The 22,381-nt window shown below is 36.5% G+C and overlaps 1 protein-coding gene across 3 annotated transcripts in view; it reads left to right on the plus strand.

Annotated features, from left to right (window-relative positions):
- LOC114653266 (putative Polycomb group protein ASXL3) overlaps nt 1-22,381 on the plus strand; it is a 304,922-nt gene that overhangs the window by 135,311 nt on the left and 147,230 nt on the right. The window contains exons 3-4 of one of the 3 annotated variants that reach the window (XM_028803472.2): nt 13,774-13,882; nt 14,986-15,097. In XM_028803472.2, the coding sequence (XP_028659305.2) occupies nt 13,774-13,882; nt 14,986-15,097 (221 nt within the window). Of the gene's footprint in view, nt 1-13,771; nt 13,891-14,985; nt 15,098-22,381 lie in introns of those variants that run through there. The other 2 variants (XM_051929094.1, XM_051929095.1) reach the window with 2 other exon arrangements.

The following is a 22,381-nucleotide window of genomic DNA, read 5'->3' on the forward strand; positions in this document are numbered from 1 at the left end:
ATATGCCTGAAATGTTTTTGAACTGGAAACTGGTTAGTTACTATCATAGTTTCTTTGTTTAATGACATTCAGATATATTATGACATTGCTTCACTTTTTAGAAAAGGAATATTTGGAGCTCTAGTATATGTTCTTTACTTTTGATACACTATTTCAGAAAACATAAAATAATCATATCAGACAAATAGTCTTACGACGATAATACTCTGCCATAGAGAACACAAGTGTTTTAGCACAATGACAAAAATGTTACTGTCTCTTGAAGGAAATGGTAGTGTACTTCACACACTTCACTTGTGCCACTCACTTTTTCAAGCCACACAGGTGCCAGAGCTGACCTTCTTTACGCAGTTTACCTGACTGCTACTGCTGCCATATAAAAATTTTTGTATGTTCCGCTGATGTGATTGTTGTATGTGGATAGAAAATGCATTTACATTTCCAGTTGTGTTAAATGTGATTGTAGTCTGTTTCTGCCCAGCTCTGAATTTGGTCTGTGTGATTCACTATCAACTTGTTTACACCTTTTTTTTAACATGGTCAAGTGTCATGTAGTTGTGACGCATGTTAATGTGAGTATAAACAGATGTATTTGGCTTTAGTGACAAGTTCACACATATCTCTCGACTGCTGCTCATGTTCAACTTTTTGTGCTGACATTACTCTTTTCACTCAATGCTGATTTCAGCCCTGTGGCTACTGGTAACTTTCCTAACCCACTGCAATGTCCAAAAAGAAAAGCTTATATAGAGGGGCCACAGTTTCAAGACAGACATGGGGCTGAATTATTCTGATGAGCAGAGTGATGCTTGTTTTGTCTTGTTTGTAAAAATAATAATAAAAAAATGCAGACCATTGTTTGTTGATGTATTTGAGGGTATATAGACTGGTATTTTTGGCTCCCAATACAAATGAGTTTGACACCACTGATCCATTTAAAGCCACATGATTTTATACCTGCATATGACAAAGATTTACCAGATTAAACTCTAAAATAAATTTTAAAAAAATACATAAGTAGCATTTAATTATTTTTCCCTTTGGCTTCTCAGAAAAATTGTCTTAATCAGACTATTATTGTTACACTAAACTATTTGTCTTTGCCATGTTAAAAAAAGTGAAGACAGTGAAGGTATAAATAATCAAATGCACTTTCTCTATTATTGTGGTTTAAAAAATTGATTTTAATTTAGAATTTATTTTCTGATGATTTACTGGCTAATTAACTTCTTATTGACCCACTAAGCTCATTACCTACCTCTTCAAACAAGATTAAATTATGATTCCACCATTGTGAACACTAACAAGGACATCTAAAAATGCAGTGAAGAGGGCAGTTTTTGATTTGAATCCAAATTGAGAAAAGCAAATGCAATGCCATAATAAATGTGAGATTATGAAAGTGGGGAATTTATTTTTCACTTTGTAGCAATAAATTTGGCAATCCTTCTTAGTAGGTAGACTCATAAATACAAGTAAAAAAAACAAAAATTCTCTTGTCACAACATATCAACATATGAATAATCTGGTTAGTTATAGGATGTACATGATTCAGTTTAGATAAAGATTACACAAATGAAAGGTTGATGAATCCAGCACTTGGTGTAGACATGTTTAGAACTGGATGCAGACTGAAGTACCTCTGTATCTAATGGAAGGTCCAGATATAATGATGTGGGGAAACAAAATATAAATATTATATATATATATATATATATATATATATATATATATATATATATATATATATGTATTATTTATCAGGCGTCGGGACTGAGGCTGTGACGGATAAGAGAAAAGATAGATAATAGAACAGCTACTTTAAAAGTGATATACAGTAGATTAGATTAGCAAATAATCACATTTATTTACAAAACAAAACTATATTAACAAAATATAATATTTACAAAATTAATTCATATAATATTGTAACGACCAGCGTAATAAGCAAACTGAACTCAGAGGTGCTGGAGTTTTCTATGTTTTACTTCGAGTCTTCATTCCATAACAAATGGTGCCCTGTTTTATACTTCGTTATTTCAGTTATGGAGCACACCTCCAAAACAATGAAAGAAAGCTTTCCTTACCAATCAGTTTATCCCCTGCCATTCAAGTTCTGTCTTCCTTCTGCCACATGTTCTTTTTTTCCCCTAACTTCTCCTGTCACTTATCTCCTAAGAGGCATGTCTACCCCTTACAGAACAGAAGCCCTTCCTCCCAGTCCCATCACTTACAGCATTCCACCCTCTCTGCTCCTCTATAGCCCATCACCAGTTACCCGCATGTTTCGCCCTTATTGGGGCTCGTCAGGTGTACACACTTTTGCATCGTCTCACGGATGATCGAACCTTGGCTGTCAGCCAAATAAGCGAACCAGCCGCCATGGCGCAGTGTCAGAGGCTTCACCTCAGGTGCTGACGTCTGAGGTTCGATCTTCATAAGGGGATGCAAAAGCGCTTACACCTGACGAGCCCCAGTAAGGGTGAAACACATGTCGTGTACTGTTTGTACTATTTGGCAGATACTGTATCACAGTATATTTTTCAAAATGTTGCATAGAAATGGCCAGAATTTGTAATGGGAAATAAGTTGAGACCTTTTTTATTTACCCCCTCCATTCCACTCATACTTTATTTTTAGCTGTTCCTTTAACTCAGAACCTCAAACGTGGTCTCTTAACTGTAGGGTTTTTATCTAGAAAATGTGGAAGTTATTTTAATAATTCACTAGCAATGGCTAATTTTAAGGCAGTTGTGCCCTCATAAAAGTAAGTTGTTTTTCGCTATTGTAAATTTAAAGCCTCCACAACACAGGAATTCTATGCTTACACAAATACTTTAATTTTTTTCTTTTTATTTTTTTTATAACATACAAACGTAAAGTGATATAAAACCTTCACATTAAAAAATGTTCAGTGCTTTGAAATAAAAATATAACATAAAACAAAATGTCGCTGGATTTGTTATAAGGTATATTTAGAGAATCAGACCGCAGTCTTAATAGTTTTTATTGCATTCTAAAATAGCCCTCAGTGCAACTGGGACCAAGCACAACCAAAACGTGTCAGCTATCCACTTTGATTTCCTATTAATAGGTCTGTTTTTGATAAGTGTACCTTGAAGCCTAGAGGAAAGGATTCCAGCCTGTTTGGGGTACATCCTAATACAGTATATGGCAGTTAATTTGTGGCTACATACTGTATTACTCACAATCTCTTACTTAGGGGGAGAGACATGGTGATGCAGTGGTTGGTGGTACTGATGCCTCATGAATACAGATCATGTGCCTGGTCATTGTCTGTGTGGAGTTTGCTTGGTCAACGTGTATCTGCATGGGTTTCCCTCCTATATCCCCAGAGATGAGCCGGTTAGGTTTATTACCAATTCCATATTGGTCCTGTGTCAGTATGAGTGCATGCATACAATGGACTGACACCCAGCCTGGAGCTGAGTCCTGTCTTTGGCCTCATGTTGCAAGCAATAGGTTATGGCCCCCAGGACACCAGAACTGGACTATGTGGGCTTGAGAATATTATATATTAATTAAGGAGACTTTCAGTGAAATTCATGGAGTGCAATCATACAATCATGATGGTGAGAGTGTGAGAGTTCCTATCAGATCTAACTTCTACCACCAACAATAGTCCTTCTTTGAAATTTTTTAAGGTATTAGCTACTAGCACTTTTTGCCTGGTTGCTTTCAGACTACATACTGAATATCACATATAAAATCATTTATTTGGGAATTGAACTGACATTCTGATTGTTAATGCAACAGCCATCTTAGAAAACAGATGAATGAAGTGATACAGCATTGAATGTCCTCAAAAGAATCCACACTTCTTCAAAAACATCCAGCAATTTCATTATCACTTTCTGTTTTCATGCAGTGGTCTTTCTTTACTTTCAATTGATGTCATATCTCCCCTTTTTTGCATCTCCGTTTTACCAAATAAAGTCAGAGGATAACCTTCCCTGTGTACGGTTCGGTTCTTTTAATCCAAGGTCTAATATGTGATAGTCAGATATATGGTGTAGGTGTTGTGGAATCTTACTGGAATTCCATTGATTCCATTATTTTTTTGCTCTTTGTAAGTAGAGTTCAGCGATTGTACTACATAGTAATACATCTAGACTGCTGGATGAGATAAATCATTTTCTTTAAAAGAAATGCATTTTGCTGGCAGCTTTTTATCTCGAATTACCAACAAGTCAAAAGCTGTTTAGCTTGGTTCAGTTTCATTGGGCAAATTCTAAAAGTGAAAAAAGCAATTTTTTTTACCTATTTTCATGTCAGTTTTAAATATGTTTCAGAGTGTATTTAGTATAGATGTTTAAGCTCTAGGGGCGGCACGGTGGCGTAGTGGGTAGCGCTGCTGCCTCGCAGTTGAGAGACCTGGGGACCTGGGTTCGATTCCCGGGTCCTCCCTGCGTGGAGTTTGCATGTTCTCCCTGTGTCTGCGTGGGTTTCCTCCGGGCGCTCCGGTTTCCTCCCACAATCCAAAGACATGCAGGTTAGGTGGATTGGCGATTCTAAATTGGCCCTAGTGTGTGCTTGGTGTGTGGGTGTGTTTGTGTGTGTCCTGCGGTGGGTTGGCACCCTGCCCGGGATTGGTTCCCTGCCTTGTGCCCTGTGTTGACTGGGATTGGCTCCAGCAGACCCCCGTGACCCTGTTTGGATTCAGCGGGTTGGAAAATGGATGGATGGATGGATGTTTAAGCTCTGGGTAAAGAATTTTAATTTGATAAACTTTAATATATTTTTATCTGATTTAAATTAATAATAGTGTTACTTTTTAAAAAGAATTGGGCTTTCTTTCTAAATGTCATTATAATGTGCTGACAGATATCTGTTTAGTTTATTCTTATTCATCTAAGATTTATTTAATTTTATTGTGTTTTAAGAAATGATTTTTCTTCGGCTACTCATTTTCTTCCTGCGTCTCAAAAGATTAGCATTTTAAGATGATTGGTACCAAGTCCTGTGTTAATTAGGTTTAAGTCTGTGTGCACTGGAACTTGTGATGTGATGAAAAATAACTATGCATATATTTAGTTTTCAGACTCATTTGGGTTACGATGTTCTTCTCATGTTTTGTGCCACTCAGAATGTACATGGTGGGGTGCTTATTGACCCTACATTGATCTTGTGCGAAATGTACACAACAAACACCTGTCACACTCCTCAGAGAGGATTCTTCTTCAGTCATAGGCTCATTTGGCTCCCTTGACAATAGCTTTAAGAGGTCTCAGAACATAGATGGACAGATTGATTGATTTGGTGTTTTGTGAATGAGGAAGTGTTACCAGGGTCATTCCCAAAGTCTGTTTGGACACTGCATATTCTACCATTGTCCTACAATAATTTTTTTCTGCATATCTTGGCTTCCTTTAGCTTCCCAAAGAATTTCATATTAGGTTCCTCAGCATCCCTGTGCTCGGCCCTGTGTGAGTGAGTGTTCTATTTGATGGACTTGACCCCCTCTGAAAGGGTGGCTCCTGCATTGCACCCTAGGCTCTAGCCCTAGTGATCCAAAAATTGAATAAGCAGCCTAGGAAATCAGAATAAAAAGATGTTAATGAATGAATATGTGGTTTGATTTGATTTGGTTTGGTTTGATCTTTAATTGATGAATCATCTAAACATTAGTATAATTTCAGAATGTTTTCGGATTTTATACTGTAAATCTCTGCAAGGAACTTTCAATTTGTTTACTTCATATTTGCATGCACTAATAAATTTTCGGTTGTATTAGTGGTATATTAAACAGCATGATTTTCATCTGCGGTCCCAAGTCCATTTTCTAGATTTGCTTACTGAAAGGTTAATGTATTGTTATTATGCAGGAGCTGAGGACAGAAAACAGGAATATAATGATTCAAAGTTAAACACCAGGGAGCCTTTCCACTGTGAATTATTCCATAGCAGTCAATATCCTCCTATTGTTTTGTATAATGATCATTCAGGATAATAACAATGAAATTGTGCGTGTGTATTCCCCAAGCTAAGTAAAGCAGAATAATTTAATGTGTGCAAATGAAATAACATGTGTGTATTGTTCTGCTTAATTTGATCAAATCTAAAGTAGCCAGTGTGGCCAGTTTTGTTTTTTCTTTTGTATAGTATTGACTATGATGTGCATTGGTACAAATGAAAAACAAAAGTGCAGTATTCTACTTTAAGGATAAGCTTACATGTTTTTCAGTAAAATATAACAAGGGATAATGTGATAAATGGTTAAACAATTAATATAAAAGAATCTTGTATAGTCATGCTTAGCTAGCTATTCCTAAGTGCTGTCTTTTTAATTTCAATATCTAGTGGAAAAATAGAAACGCTTTACAAATTAAAATTACAAACTTGAAAGCAGTAAATGAATTAGGAATAATTGTGGTTTGAAAATTAATGAGCATTTTTTAAATTGTAACGCATATGTTAAGAAAATAATAAGATGTTTGTGTACTAATATTGAACATTTTCACGAAATGGTTCAGTGGTTACAGCCTCGTAGCTCTGTAGTCCTGAGTTAAAATTTTGGCTTGAACACTGCCTGTGTGAAATTTGCACATTTTTCCCAATGTCTGAATAGGTTGCTTTGGGCCTTCACACCCCAAAGATGTGTAGGTTACTTTAATTGGGCAATCTAAATTAAAAACAGTGTGAACATCTGTGAGTAATGTGCAAATGTTGTAGTATTAAAGAGGTGTTTTAGCAGTTAGTGTCTGGAAGGTCTACCTTCTTTTGGTGTTGGTCTATGACTAACACTCACTTCTCTCGTTCTGGATTTATAGGCGGAGTAGTGGTGTACTCTTCAAGTTATCCTTCTGTAAAAAGACGTACTGTTCTTATTCATTTGACACTACGAACTTATATTTTAGTTAAATTCAATATATTTTAAGTACCCACACTACCACTTAAAATCCCTGCACTCTTTCAGTTATTTTAAATATAGTATGTCTAAAAGATAGATATAAACTAAGCTGCATTATTTAGCACTCATAATAGGCCAATACCAACCACTGTGTACTCACAATTTGTACTGGCTCTGTTATATAGCTTTGTCTGAGTACAGGATGAATAATCAACTGAAAGTTTAAGCACCTGAAGATTAAAAATACAACTGGGCATAAAATGTTGTAATTTTCAGCAGTAAGAAGTAGCTGGCAGTACTGTAAGTAGATTACAACAGAATTACAGGTACCAACACAGAACAAAAGGAGAATGTTGATAGGGGGAACAACTTATCAATTCCCACAGTGTGCATTGTTGGGTGTACTGAAGCATTTCAAGCTAGAATGGTACATGCTATATCTAGAACAACTGTTTTTTACTGTCTGTGAAGAGAGCAGGACACATGCTTGTCAAAGATAGGAATGAAGAGGAAGCCAGTTGAGCAAAACGATGTCAATTGCAGACACAGCAGTCACATTCCAGTTTGATTTTCCAACATGTAGGATCCTTGTGTTTATGAGAGCTTACTTTCCTTCTACATGGTGTGTCGCATTCAGAAATAAATTTAGAATATATTTTAAGGTTAATTTTTAATCTTTTGAAGAAATTTTCAAATCTGTTTGCTCAGCTGTGTGCTACTATAGATGCCACTATAAGATATGGGGCTGGATGACTGCTTAGCACAGTTAGGGTGCATAATCATGTTCTTCTGGCTGGCTAAGAAAACTGCAACCATATTTTGCACAGGGTCATTATTAGAAGCATTGCTAGTTTTTTTTTGCGTTGCTTAGTGTAGTAAACTGTCTAATAATAATGAAGTGTCATCTCCGGTGGCCTTAAAACTGGAACCAAAATTATTTACAACGTGAGAATTTAGTGCATTTGATCCATTTTGCAAAGGAAAAATGAGAGGTCAATGCCAAATATGTAAAAATGCTGCAATTACTTCCTATGGGCATTTTTGCTGTTACCTCTTTTGATGTCTAACCTTCACAGCACCTGATTTCCAATCAGTATATTAAGAGAAATGCATAGTCACTGTTGATTTGCTACTTGATCTGCACAAAAAACAGATTGGGGTAAGCTATTTATTTATTTTTTCATGAATGTAAGAAGCAAACTAAATGTATTAAACTTATATTGTGTCACTTGAAATTCAATGTGACTACAACACTTCATAACCAGAGTCTTTCAAGGAATTAGATAATCTTCATGTTATACCACTGAGAGGTACCCCATGGAAGGACTCTCAAGTGAGTTCTGCACATGTCAACTCTTGATCCTTCTACCCGTGTGCAAATTTTGGCTGCTGCCTTGGCAAATTCTTTCATGCTTGCTTTATACACCCTAGTTTACATTATCATTGTGATTCATTTAGTCAAACAAGTCCAAGATGTAAAGAAAACTATGCCTATTGTTTAGAAGGTCTCTATAGATGCATACTGACTTACAAAAGAGCTAGTATTACTTCTGTTACTGAAAAAGAATCTGCCTCTTACATTGCATTTTAAGCTAGATTGCGATTTAAGTTAGACAAGTAAGCCCGCGATTCGCTAGCGAATCGGAAATCCGAGAATGGCAATCAGTTTCTGTTCCGTCCAATATTTGGATGGATGACATATCATGGAGGGTGGGTGCGTCTGGGGAAATGTCATTTAATTCAATACGCATATCTGTACTAAAGCGGTTTCGTTTTGTGGAGACGTGATTCTGTTGACTTTGCTGACACCAACTGCTGGCAGAGTGGAGCAGAGCAAGTTTAGTTCACAGGTTGTGGTGTTCGTGTGCCAGCCACTGAGTCGGGGAAGCCGCTGGGTTTGAGTTTGTGACCGTTATGTGATCTATATTACTGGCACAGTGGATTAGAGCAAGTGTAGTGAACAGGTTGTGTTGTTTGGGCGCCACCTACTGCCTCTGGGAAGTCACTGCGTTTGACTCTGGGGCGTGCGCCACGGCGCAATATGCACCTTGGTGGGAAGCTGCCGCGTGATGAAATATCATGGAGGGTATATGCGGTGGTGTGGGTGGTCGCGTCCAGGCGGCTGTACAACCTGGCGTGCACGCTTTACCTCAGGTGTAGTTCACAGGTCGTAGGCATGGTACAGTTTCCATTTCATTCAATAACCCTATTTGAACTAAAACGGTTTCTTTGTGTGGGCGCCTTCGTTCATTGTTTGTATCCATGACTGTACAGGTTGTGTTGTTTGGGCGCTCACAGGTTGTGTTGTCTGGGCGCCACCTACTGACTCTGGGAAGCCGCCGCGTTTGACTCTGGGGCGGGTGCCACGGCACAGCACGTTGTGTTATTTGGTTTTGGGCGCCACCTACTGACTCTGTGAAGCGGCTGCGTTTGACTCTGGGGCGGGCGCCACCGCGTTTTGGGATGCCGCTGCATTTGACTCTGGACTCTGGGGCAGGCGCCAAGGCCGCAGTGTGCATACGTGCGTTTGACTCTGGACTCTGGGGTGGGCGCCAAGGCCGCAGTGCGCATGCGCCTCGGTGCGTCCGCCGTGCATAAATTAACTGTGGTTTAGTAAGATAGATGTTTATCTCACCAGTGTAGCATTATAACTAAACTGTAGTTATTTGTTGAAATATAGTTCATTTATTTCCAATGTAGTCTAAATGTTAATTACATTTGCATAAGTTAATGTTGATTTTAATAACTGTGTTATCAGTAATAAATGGAGATTACTCTCATTAATTAAAAAACAACTTTGATTGCTGTGTCTTACTAAATAGCATTTATTTTCTCCTGTTCACACATCTTTGGCATCATTCTTTTCTTTTCATTAAAAACATTCATACTGGTACTCAGTGTCTGCATAAACTTTAAATTAAGTACTTAATATTGGTATCAACTGTCAAAAAATGGTATTGGTTTGCTGCTAAATTAGACTAAGAAATGTGCATTATAGCTATTGTAAATACTAGGAGGTGCTCATCATATCAAGAACTGAGACTTTTTAAAACCAAGCTTACTGGTTATGTTTATTAACAGTTTCAGTGATCTGAGTGAGACTCCTTATATTCTGTGTCCTCACCTATATGCCAGAACTGCCTGTATTTGGAATGCCTGGAGCAGCCTCACAGGCAGAGTTCTGGCTTCTTTGAAGAAGTGCAGTGAACTGCTTGATTTCTGCACCATCTTGCATTTTTATGTCTGAGGACATAAGTAACTAAAAGTGTTACCAGAAGAACCACCCTTTTTGTTGCCTTCATGAAATCCTTGGGGTGGTGCAAACATGTCTCATGTTTTGAGCATCACAGTGCATCCATGTCTATTGACTTACTTCAGGCGTCCTGAGTTCTCAACCCTCTTCATTTTTTGTCCAGGGAAGTGGGCACAAGGAGATGTAGCCATATGTATATACAATTGTAAAATGTATCTGTATATCTCTCTATCTCTCTCTCTCTCTATAAATATACACACACACTACTGGTCATAAGTTTGGAAACACCCAGAAATTTTCATGTTCTGATAGAAATTGATACTTTTATTAATCAAAAAAGATAATTCCGTATTCTTTTCCTGACCCATCCAACATCTGCTATTTTGCCCATTTTAACTTTTTTTTCCAGTTTTAGATATAGATTTTTCTTTGAAACTCTGCCTCTAAGGCTATGTTCATGGAGTTGACTTTTTATAATTGAAGATAACTTTGGTATTTGGCATATACAGTATTTAAGGAAGCAGCCACCTGAAAACTTGTAAGGCATTTGTTTCTTAAACTACACACTCAGATGTACTTATTTTTTCTCGCAGTTGTACATCTGGGCCATCTGCTTCTTCGGTTAAATCCATTGTGCACTCTTCTATGAGTACTGGACACCTTTGTATGAAATCTTTAGTTTCTTGGCAGTCTGTCACATGAAATAACCTTCACTTCGCAGAACAAGCAGAGAATGGTATTTTTCTTAAGAAAGCTGTTTTGTTTTGGTCATTTTTGAAGTCAATATCTAGTACCCATGATATCAATATTCCAGTACCCATGGAAAGAAAACTGACTTGCTGTATTGAATTGAATAATGGGGTTTGCTTTAGCAACACAATTACAAAGGTTTCTTTAATAACCAATTAGAATCTAAACATGATTAATTACAGATGTGTTAAAATAATTTACAATTAGGACACTGGAGGGGTGGCTGCTGTCAATGAGGCTTTTCAGTATGAATAATTGTAAATCAGTCATTTCAAGCAATATATATATATATATATATATATATATATATATATATATATATATATATATATATGTGCATGTTTTTCGAAGGTAAAGTGTCAAGAATTTTCTTAGATAATCATTTTTCCATCCATTATTGAATACACAGATAAGGGGTGTTGGAGCTGATCCCAGCAGCTGAACACCTTCTTTAAAAAAAAGAAAAAAATAAATAAGTAAAATTAACAGCACAGTAATTGACATTGAGTTATACTTCACCAGTTACAAAACCAGGAATCATTATACACAAATCTGCAATACAATTGTAAAATAAATCAATAAATAGCAATGGAAAATTTGACTGCAATGAAAATAAACAGTGAATATCTATTGTAGTTTATATAAACATGAGCATTAGGAAAATACTGTAAAGTCATTCACTTCCCAAGAAAAGCAGAAAAATAGTATAATTTCAGTACCGTAAGAAATAGGATGTAAGCTGGCATAGTGCTTTTTACATAGACTTGTCATTATCTCCTGAACACAGGCACACGTTTGCAGTTTCTGGCTTACTGAATTGTGATGTTGAATCTGTCTATTCATTTATATTTTTGCGAAACGTAGGCACCTACAAAAGAGAGAGAGAGAGAAAAGAAAAACATCAATCCACTAATGAGATAATCTGAACATATCACTATAGTAACTTGTGACAATTAGTCTATCTTCATTAGCAAACTTGACTGTATCGTTATTGAGAGAATTAAAGGTTGATAAGGGGGTGGGTGGGGGATCGGGACACGAGACCGAGAAGACAAAGCCTAAGCGGGTCCCGATCTAGAGCTCTTTGATAAACACTGCGCTCTCCTGTGCCACTGCTTCAGTCAGACTAACAGCTGTTTAAAAGAAATTGAATCACGGTTTAATCTCTGTCATCTTTTATTAAGCAAGCGTCACATTTTTATGATCTCTGTTAGCTTTTATCTCCCCTTTGAAAAGAGATCATGACCAGCCTCCACTGTGTACTGAGTACTGACAGCCCATATTAAACGAAATGGACACGTCTTGTGACTTGATTACTGTACTCTGCTTCTTGGATCAGTCTCATAATATAACTCAGCCCTGTGAACGTTTTGTCTGGTTACTTATGATCTGTCACGACGATTATGGATTTCAGATGTGCAAGAATGCTTTATATTAATACGGGGACTCGAGTTAAAATTGTGTGTGTGTGTGCACGTCGTTTATAAAGTTCATGTAAAAATCCATTGCGGTCCGTAAACTAGTCTCGAGGGAATGCCGTCCTATCATATGAATCGGGGCCATCTAATAATTCACAACTGCCACTGGCACAAATGAGCTGTGAAGGGTCTTGGTGGTGAACGGTACTGATACACGCGCTCCTTTCGGAGGACATTAAATATTCTTGGTGCCTCTCGCAGGACTACAATGTTAGTGTGTCTGTTAAGAAGCTGGATCTGTTACATATCGCAGGCTAATTATCAGTTTACTCCCACGTCTTCTGAGCAAATATTTTTAATCCTGAATAAGTGCGAGCAGTAATAACAGCAACACATTTATTTCGCTGCTTCTTTGTTTCATAGAACCACGCAAAGGGGCGGCACCGTGCCTGCGTATTTTTTGCCAGCCAGACAGTTAACAGTGAAAGCATTTTTATCGTGCCGTTGGCTGCAGTCTGTTTGACGTGTTGCAAACATGCGTTATCTGTTAAAATCTGCTTCAGCTGCAGTGGGTTAAAAAATAGCTTGCATCGCCGTATTTTTGTGTGTACACTTTCACAAGGCATCTTGTCGGCATCAATCTCTCTGTCAATAGACTTGTATGTGCCGGCATGCTTTGTGTACAACACTCATCTCTGATTATATCCCGCTGATTTGCTAACCATCCATAAGGCTGAATGACAAAAGGATTTGCAGTAATTTATTCTCTTTTCGTCGGTTCCTTATGATGAGAACCAAGAAAACATATATATATATATATATATGTAAGATAAAAAAAATGATTGTGTAACCCTTTCCAGTTTGGGCTGTGCGCGAAATTCTATCTTGATTAGGAGCACCGTTAGGTAGCGCTTCAGTGTCCTCAGATAGGAGTAAAGGAGAACCGTAATATGTATCCATCCCTTCTGGTCATATGCACTAACAAAATTTCCTGTGCCAATATGTTGTTGGTTGATTTAAACAGATCCATGTTCCTCAAGTAAGGTAAGTTACATTAATGCAGGGTTTGCACCTTTTTTCCTTGTTCTTTTATCCTATTGGATGCTCTTAAAGTTTAAGTTTTGATCCTTCATGTTTACTATGCCACACAGTCTCTTACATAATATTAAAAGAGGCTGATTAAATGTCTTTAATTAAAACAAAATGCTTAAGAAATATGATTTGTGACTCAGACTCCAGTGCAATAAAAGTACTTGCTTTGACATAGAAAACTGTATGATTATATATTTGATCTGTTGTTGTTATTATGTTGCCCCCCCACCCAAACCCATGTGAACATTGCAAATGTTTTAGATTGGTGTTGCTTCTGTTATTGTAACCTAGGTGCTTTCATGGTTGGAAGAATTTTTATAAAGCCTTAGTAGAAAGTGCATGCTTTTATTACTTGGAGCACTCAATCTGTTTCATCTCTCCAATGCTAGTGGAACCTCTCCCTTGGCTTGCCTGAATGCCATGCTTCATACTAACACTCGTGTTGGGGATGGAACCTTCTTTAAAATCCCAGGGAAGTCTGGACTTTATGCCCTAAAAGTAAGTAAGTCTCAAAAAAGTTTTATTCACTTGGCACAGGTGCTTATATGGTAATGAAAACCTGCACAGTGCCTCTATTACTTTTTAAGATTTATTTTCCTCATCAGTAATTTTACTTTAATTTGTGGGAAAGTACTTAAGTAAACTATTTAAAAACAGTTATGAATGTTACCGCAATTGTTTGATTTGTCAGTCTGAAGATAGATAAATATTTCCCCATGCACTGTACACGTCATGCTTGGGGAATAGCATTTGAAATAATCTAATAAGAATTTAAATGTCTAACGGCCTGTTTTAATTTATTCTTGTAAACTGATATTACCGATGCAGATGCAGCTGAACAGCGATATGTTTTCATAATGGAGGCTTAATTCCTTATTTAAGAAAGAAAAAAAAAAAAGCACGCACAAACTGAAGAAATCCTGAAGCACATCCCAAGATACTTCAGTTGAAAGGGGCCACTGTGAAATTTTTATTTCCGATTTTGTCTTGGGAGTTTTTTTTTTTTTATGACAGAATTTCCTTTCAGCTATGGTATTGTTTAGGTTTGCTTGTTAAATTGTTAAAAGCACACATAACTCACATATGACAAAACATGCAAGTTAGGAGGTGAGTGTTTTTATTTTTTATGTTAAATGCTATAATTTATTTTTACTGTTGATGTTAATAATAATAGTAACAGTAAAACAACGCTTTAAAGACAGGATTGGCAAGACTCCAGACTGCTCTGCTCATTCCCATGGTTTGTGAGCCTTCAGTTGTTGTAACGGTCAAGATTCAGGAAGCAGACACAGGCAACATTAAAGGATTTAGGTTTCTGTAGCAGTAGTCTGAACACTGAACTGCCTGGATGGAATTTAAGCTGCAAGGCAAGTCTGCTGTCGAGTGTGCAAGGAAGTATGTTGCCATTCCAGGCAGAAAAAAAAGACAACATTTGAACCTAATGTTATTAGCAATGAAGAAGAAAGGCAAAAGTGATTTAGGTTTCTTAGTAGTGAATCAATGTGTGAAATGCATTTGTGTAATTCAGACAAGCATTCACACTGTGCAATTGCTTTAGCTCTTTTTTTTTTTTCCTCCCTTTTCAAATGCGTTCTCTGTAGAAAGAAGAATCTCCAAGCCTTGCTGATGGGGCAAGTGAGCCTGTGTGTGAATCTGATTTAGAGGGTACTGAAATGACGGAGACAAATAACAGCACTGGTGAAGAAAATGGAGGTAAGTTAAAGCCTGATTTTCTTGCTGAGAGAAGGGCTGCAATTGATGGAATTTGAAGGCACAATTGTGTTTAACAAACAGGCTTGTGTTGTTTGTTTTTTTCAGCTGTTTCTGTCTCAGTGAAATCTCTGATGTGTATAAAAAAAAATGCATGCATGCTCTTACCGGCATTTATTGTGGTCTGACAGAAAGTGCTTTAACTGCATACAAATGCATTATTAAAAAGACCCATTTATTCCTGTGGTAGTTTTCTTAGATGTAGTCATTTTGAAAACTGGCATATGGAAACAATATTAATTTCTCATGTGGCCTCTTGCAGGCAATATGTGTTTTCCGTAGTAAGGATTCAGAAGAAATGAAAGTTAGCTCTTGTCTTTTTTTTTTTTTTTTTTTTGCTCTGACTGATCGCTACATGTATAACATTACCTGAAGGTAAAGATTACTACAGTTGTTTGTATTTTAAAGACCCACATAAGCTTTTAATTGTCGCCTTGTCGGAGAGACAGTTAAAATATTTCTTTTTTCTTGCCTTTTTTGAGAAATGAATTTGTATCTCACAGTAATTAAAAAAAGATTCCAGGCTGGGAATTGGAAAGGATAATAACATGCTGGCTGAGTTCAAAGAGTCACTGTAATTCTCTGAATTATTTTCTAGCAATATGTTAATGGGTAGGTACAGAAACAAAATGTGTTTTGGAACTCTTTTTTATTGTCTTTCTGAAATATGTTTCAATTTGCTTGTATTATACTGGCTATTTGTTGTTGTACCACACTTTTTAAATGAAGACTTCTCTGTCAGTACAGGTATAAATGAGAACGTTCAGATTTAATACTGCATATTACTGAAACATTGTGACCATAAGACAAATCATTTATTATCCAGTTTTCTGTATCATTACTTTTATATCGCAGTATAATTTTGGAAAGAAAGAAGTCAGTGGCTGTTGGGGATTGTTTAGAAAATTATTGGATTGTTTATTTAGTAAGGGAACAAATACAATGTATCTTTTATGAAATGTATCTATTTATTGTTTTCAATATGTGGAAAGCACAGTTCCTAGCAATACTAATTCAGGCTTCTAAAGTTGGAACTTCAGATCCTAATCCGACTCTATGTGGAGTTTGCATGTGTCCCTAAAGGTTTATTCCATTTCCCTATTGTCACATCCCCAAAGTTATGCAATTAACATTAATCAGTGATTCTGAATTGGTGCAGTATGGGTGAAATGGGTATAAGTATGAGCATTCCTTACAGTGGGCTGATGCCCTATCAGTTGGTTCTGCTTTTTGTCCAATTCTGTCAGGTGGGGCTCCAGTATCAAACTAATTACTAATAGATGGATTTCAAACTGAACCGGATGCTATGGCTTTCCTTAGTCACCCCTAACCATAGCAATTTCTAGACTTCTAATTCTTCTTTATTTTACAGTTCTGCATTGTTGTTCTTTGTGGTGGTCCTAAGACTGGAAAGACCAGTCTGGTTAGGAATCGGCAATATGTGGAAATTCTTCCAGTACATTTGGTAACTGGTGCCGTTGAGTGTAGGTCATATACAGTATTAAGCCCAAGGTGCTTGAAGATGTTCCCATACATAATTTCTTTGATGTGTGCAACAGATGTGACCAGTAGTTAAAGGTGATGTTGCCCCTGCCTGTTTATGCACAATGCAATTCTTGTATATTTTCATGCTACTTCTGAGTACCAACCCCAATGGAGATTTTGAACCCACTCATCCAAACACCTGTACAAATGCAATTTGCAATGGTGAATACTCAATGGTACCCTTGATAACGGATCCTTTGAATGAAGTCCCTCTGTAGTGAGTTCAGCATGATAAGTGCCACGTCTCAGCTGATTGTGCAGAGCGTGGACATAGGGCTCAATGACAATCTGTTGTGACTCTCCACCTGAGTGTCTGGGAATCACATATTCTTCCAAAGTGGTGTGACACCTTTCTTAAAATGAATGTTCCTACTGGCCACTCAAAATCGTAATGGTATCAATGATCAGATTGATTTGACTTGGGCTAGTTTCTTATAAAAAATCTGGTTTATAGCTATTCAGTATTGGTTGTAAGCGTATTAGGCATGTAGTCCCATCCATTTTCATACCTGGCTCAGCTGGTCTGCTATGTTCTGGTATTTTATGCAAAGTGAACCATTGCATCTGAAGGAAAGGTTTTTTTTTTGTCATTGTGAGCTAATCTGTGTGGAAAGTATATATGAGCACTTACATAAAATGTTATAAATACATGCAAAATTTTAAAGTCACTAGTCCTTCTAATATCATTTCCACACACTTTGGCTTAAATCAAAATCCTTGTACAACCATAAACTCTGCATTAAAAATCAGTGGGATATCCCCACAACATTTTTTAAAATTGTGATTTTGACCGTGCCATTAAAAAAAAAAAGTCTTAATATGTATGTAAATCAGCGGTTCTCAAACATAAAAGTAGTAGAAGTAACAAAAAGGGGGGCGCGAATGTTGCCATATGTGGTGTAATTTCGCTATTCGTAGGGAAATTTTAAACTTGTAGCTGTGTATCAGCAGCAAAAAATATAGGAATAAATTTTATTAGGGTTTCAAAAAAACATTAGGGGGGTGCGATTAAAACTGTTATGAAAACTCGGGTTGCAAATACTTAAAGGTTGAGAAACGCTGATGTAAATAAATAACATAAAATCTTCATCACTTCTCTTTTGAATCCTAAAGGTGGTCTTACCTTGCTTCTGAAATGTGCACCTTGAGAATATGGCTTGTTCTTTGCCAAATTCACCACCTTATGTATTTCAGATCTTGACTCTATGAAATGAAAGTCACACTGTCACACTGAAAATCCCATACGAATGCATTCTAAATTTGCACAGAAGCGTTACTGTCTCAAATTAAACCTGAGATCCAAATACCATGAGTTACCACAGTAAGTACATGTATGCAAATACATTTACACTTGTGCCTTTATAGATTTTCCCTCTCTTGCTGGAAACTGTGGTTTTCATTCCAGAGTTATTTATGTTAGGTTGACTCTTGAGAGAGCAATTGTAGGTTAAGGGCCTTGCTCAGAGTAGAGTCACTTCTGGCGCTTACAGGATCTGAACTGGCAACCTTCTGTTTGCCAATGCAGATCCCTAGCTTCAGAGCCACCTCACAGCCCAGAGAAGCAGTGAGATGCACTCATAAATACATATACAGTACATGTTGCACTGGTTTCATCTTAAACTGTGACATTTACTAAGATATTGCTTACTGGTTTCAAGTGTGTTCTGTTCTTATCATCTAAAACCTTGGCTCAATTCATTTCACCTGTCAGTTATTCATTTTGTGGTGCATTAAACACCAAACTTATTTTTCTGTTTGACTTACGTTTAGGTGAATAAAGTTAGTATCTCAAAGACATGTTGTATTTTTGTTGCTCATTAGAGATGTGAAGAAACCAGCTTCTGCATGATTCAAGTTGTGAACCTATGCTAACAATACAATAAATGATACTTTTCCATGGACTTGACAAGGCATAGACTTAATTATTTAGATGGTGTTTCTACTCACTTAGTTAATGCATTTTTCAAAACACTTTGATTTGATATGGTAGCTTTGCTTGCATGGGTTTATTTTGTTTGAAGTGTTAAATAAATAAAGCAATAAAATACTGTGCAAACCTATATTCAGAGCAAAAGCAATTTCTTCCAGTTGCCATGAAAAGAATGTCTGTTTTGTTATCCTTGAGTGTTAGTGTTCTACCTATAAGAACCAACTGTGCACAGTATCTATTTATTTGTAGTTACAGAGCACCTTTAGCTAAGATAATTAAATAACATTTAGACTGAGTAAATACCTTATTCAAGTTTGTACAGTGCTCATCATATGCTAAACTGCAATGTTTTCATCCAATAGATTATTGATTTTCTACAACATATTGATAGTTGATTAGTTGTGTTGTTTTATTATATACATTAATGACTAGAATGTCAGAGTAAACTTAAAAATGGACCAGTGTAATTATGCCATACAAAGATAAGTCTCTGGTTACTTCCTAGCAGGTTATTAGCCTGTACATGTCAAAATAGTTAGGAGGTTATCATCTTCTTTAGGAATCATTAAGATGTCTTTTACAGACTTGCTTTGTTTAAATTATACTCTTGTCATTTGTAATGTAATTAGATATATTTAGCTTAATTAATTCATTGATTAGAATTCATATTCCTTTTTATCCTGTTGGTTGATACCTTATAGCTGTAATGTATCAGAAAATACATCTTATTTAGCTGTTCATCCTATGATTTTTAACATACAAGGACTTAAAGGGGTTGCATGATAACTCTCAAACAACTTTAAATTTCTGTTATGCTAGTGTAGCACTTTCCCTTCCCCACCCCTAACCAAACTCAGCTATAAAATAATTCTTTCTCCCATTAACAGCCACCTGCCCATACATTTAGTCATTCATTGCAGTTCTGAGTAGTGGGGTGCCATTGCCTATTCCAGCAACACTGGGCACAAGGGAGGAACCAACCATGCATGGGACAAGGCACATTCATACATATATCCACACTAACATGTAGAGTGGGAATTTAGAGATACCAATTAACATAACATAGACATTTTTGAAGCATGGAAAGAAAACTGGAGAGTACCATGTGCAGGTACATGGAGAACATGCAGACTGCATACAGACAACACACAGACTAGGAATGAGACCTACTAATATTGTAACTACTTTATGGCAGTTATGTTTCTTAAGTATAGCACAACTACTCTTCTAATTCCTCATTATTTCTACTATATGGCAGTTATGTTTCTTAAGTATAGCTCAATTACTCTGCGGATTCCTCATTATTTCTAAACTACAATTTAATTATGAAAGAATTAATTATCGTTGTACATATTTTCATCAAGATAATCGTTAATATTCTACAAAATGCCTCCTTGTTTTTTCAATATCTAAAATTTGTCCTCCAGAATTGTACTCCTGCTGGTGTGATGGGACTTTCATTGTTGTATTAAAATTTCTTGAAATGAAACGTACAATGTAGAATGATGTGGCTGAGATGGGCTTGACTGTAAAATAGTTTACAGTACTTTGCTTTCTTTTACGATTTACCCTATACCACTGAAGGTTATTTATACTCTAGATGACAGTGTGTGTGTCAGGGTGCTTCCTTAGCAGACAGAATAGCAAATTATTCATTTTATTGACTGGGAATAAAGAAGCATGGCGCATGATCAGAAAAACAAAAATGGCCCAAAGCAGTACACACACACAATGAGATACAATGCTTTCATTCAGAAGTGTTCTAGTTTGTTTTAAAAACCAACATATGGAAGTAGATGGATTCAGTAATGATGCACTGTGAAGTTTGTAATGCAAAGCAGCTACATCTGCTTGTCTGTCCTTACTTTTTATTATTATTGTCACCAGAAATAGGAAGTGTACTGTCTGGTTTTTACTTGATGATGTTGCGTTTGATTTAATTAATATTTCAATCGAGTTTTGTTTAGTGTTTTGCACAACACTCCAAGGCAGTTTTGTTTGCAGATTACCCTAAATATAAATAATTGTTTTTACCTATGTGTAATTTATTCTAACCTGTTATCTTTTTTGAGTATGTAACACTATCCATGTGAAGTTAAATGCAATCCAATGTGTAAAATACATTAGATTTGGCAAGATTGTTTTGTTTCACAGTTAAAAAGAAATCTATCAAATGATTAATTGCTTTTTATTGAAACACACTATATTTGAGCCAATTTGAAGTACAGTACAAAGGTGTGTTATATTTTAATTAATGTTCACTTGATTGCACACTGAACAAGCCTTAAGTAAAAAAAAAACAAAAAAAAAACACATTTGTTACAATGCGCTTCAAGCAAACAATAAATGAAATTTATTTCTTTTCTTTCCACAACCACACATTAATTGTTCTGAAACTAAAAATAAATCAAGTGACCTATCAGTATCGAGGGGAAAGGGGCAAGAAGGTGTTCCAATCCTGCCTACGTTCTTGCTACAAATGTGTAATTCAATAAATAACATGGCTTAATAAAACAATTAATGGTGTAATTCTGGTCTCACTGAAAATGTTAATTACTCTATTAGTTTTTTTTTTTTTTGCTAATTATCAATGTATCAATGTTTTTCATATTTTTTTATTCTTGCACCATTGTGATAGTCAGATTCTCCATTGTTTAATCTCTTTTTTTTATTCTTCTTCATTTATACTGTGCCAAACATTTTGCAGATGTTGATACTGAAGTAATAAAATGGATACTTCTGATGTCATTGAGTTAAGCAACAGACTATGAGGGCACAGCAGCAACAAATTACTGGCCTATCTACTACTGGCCTATCTACTACTGGAATCCGTAGTCTTGTATTATTGAGAGCTTGTCAGTTTGCAAATAATGTGATACAGGGTAAGAGGTAATAGTGTAGCGGTCAGTTTACAAGAGCACATATTGATTGATCTGGCATCAACTAGCTGATTGACTGTGAAATCCCTAGGAGCAACCCTTATATTCTATAGCTTTCTAGCACTATCCAGGGGCTCGGAACCCATGGCACAGAAGATTGAAATAGGAGGCTTTCCGGCTTTTCCAGTTGCAGCTGTTGAGGCAGATAGCTTGTGTGAAAGGGGTCCCCTGGAATGAGTTTGCTTTTATGCCCAGCAAGCACAAGGTTTTAGAGGGCTACAGGAAAAAAAAAGGATAAAGTCAAAAAACCAAAGCAAGGGTCAGAACCAGGAGAATAACTGTCAGTAACCAAATTGCAAGACAAAATCATAGTCAGAAGGATTGTAGAGAGTTCAAAAACCAAAGAAACAAAACAAAGAAAATATTTTAAAAGCTTTGAAGGGTTTTGGAATCTGTGTAGTAGGATGAGGAAGTATATCCTTACATGACCTTCTATCCTGTTGTGTCATGATTGACAAGGCCACAACCTCTGGAGATACGCCCACTCTGCAACAGTCCTGGCAACAGGAATCAATGGCAGTGATAAACAGCTCGAAACAAAAATCACAATCAAATCCAAAAGTATTATTCAAAACAAAAATTAAACCAGTGTATTCCTTGGGGTAAACAAATCCTCAATTGAAGCAAACGTTTACATAGATAACCTATTGGTGAGATGTAAAAAAATATTCAAATAGGTAACCCTGACATTTGCATGTTTTGAATAAAACAATAAATGCGTACATTTGTCTAGGGGCTCAAACTGTGCGTCCTGCATGACATCACCACGCCTGTAGCATCTTGATGCTCATTATAATATTTAATTATTTTAGA

Source organism: Erpetoichthys calabaricus, chromosome 6, assembly GCF_900747795.2.
Source record: "Erpetoichthys calabaricus chromosome 6, fErpCal1.3, whole genome shotgun sequence".
Lineage (NCBI taxonomy): Eukaryota > Metazoa > Chordata > Cladistia > Polypteriformes > Polypteridae > Erpetoichthys > Erpetoichthys calabaricus.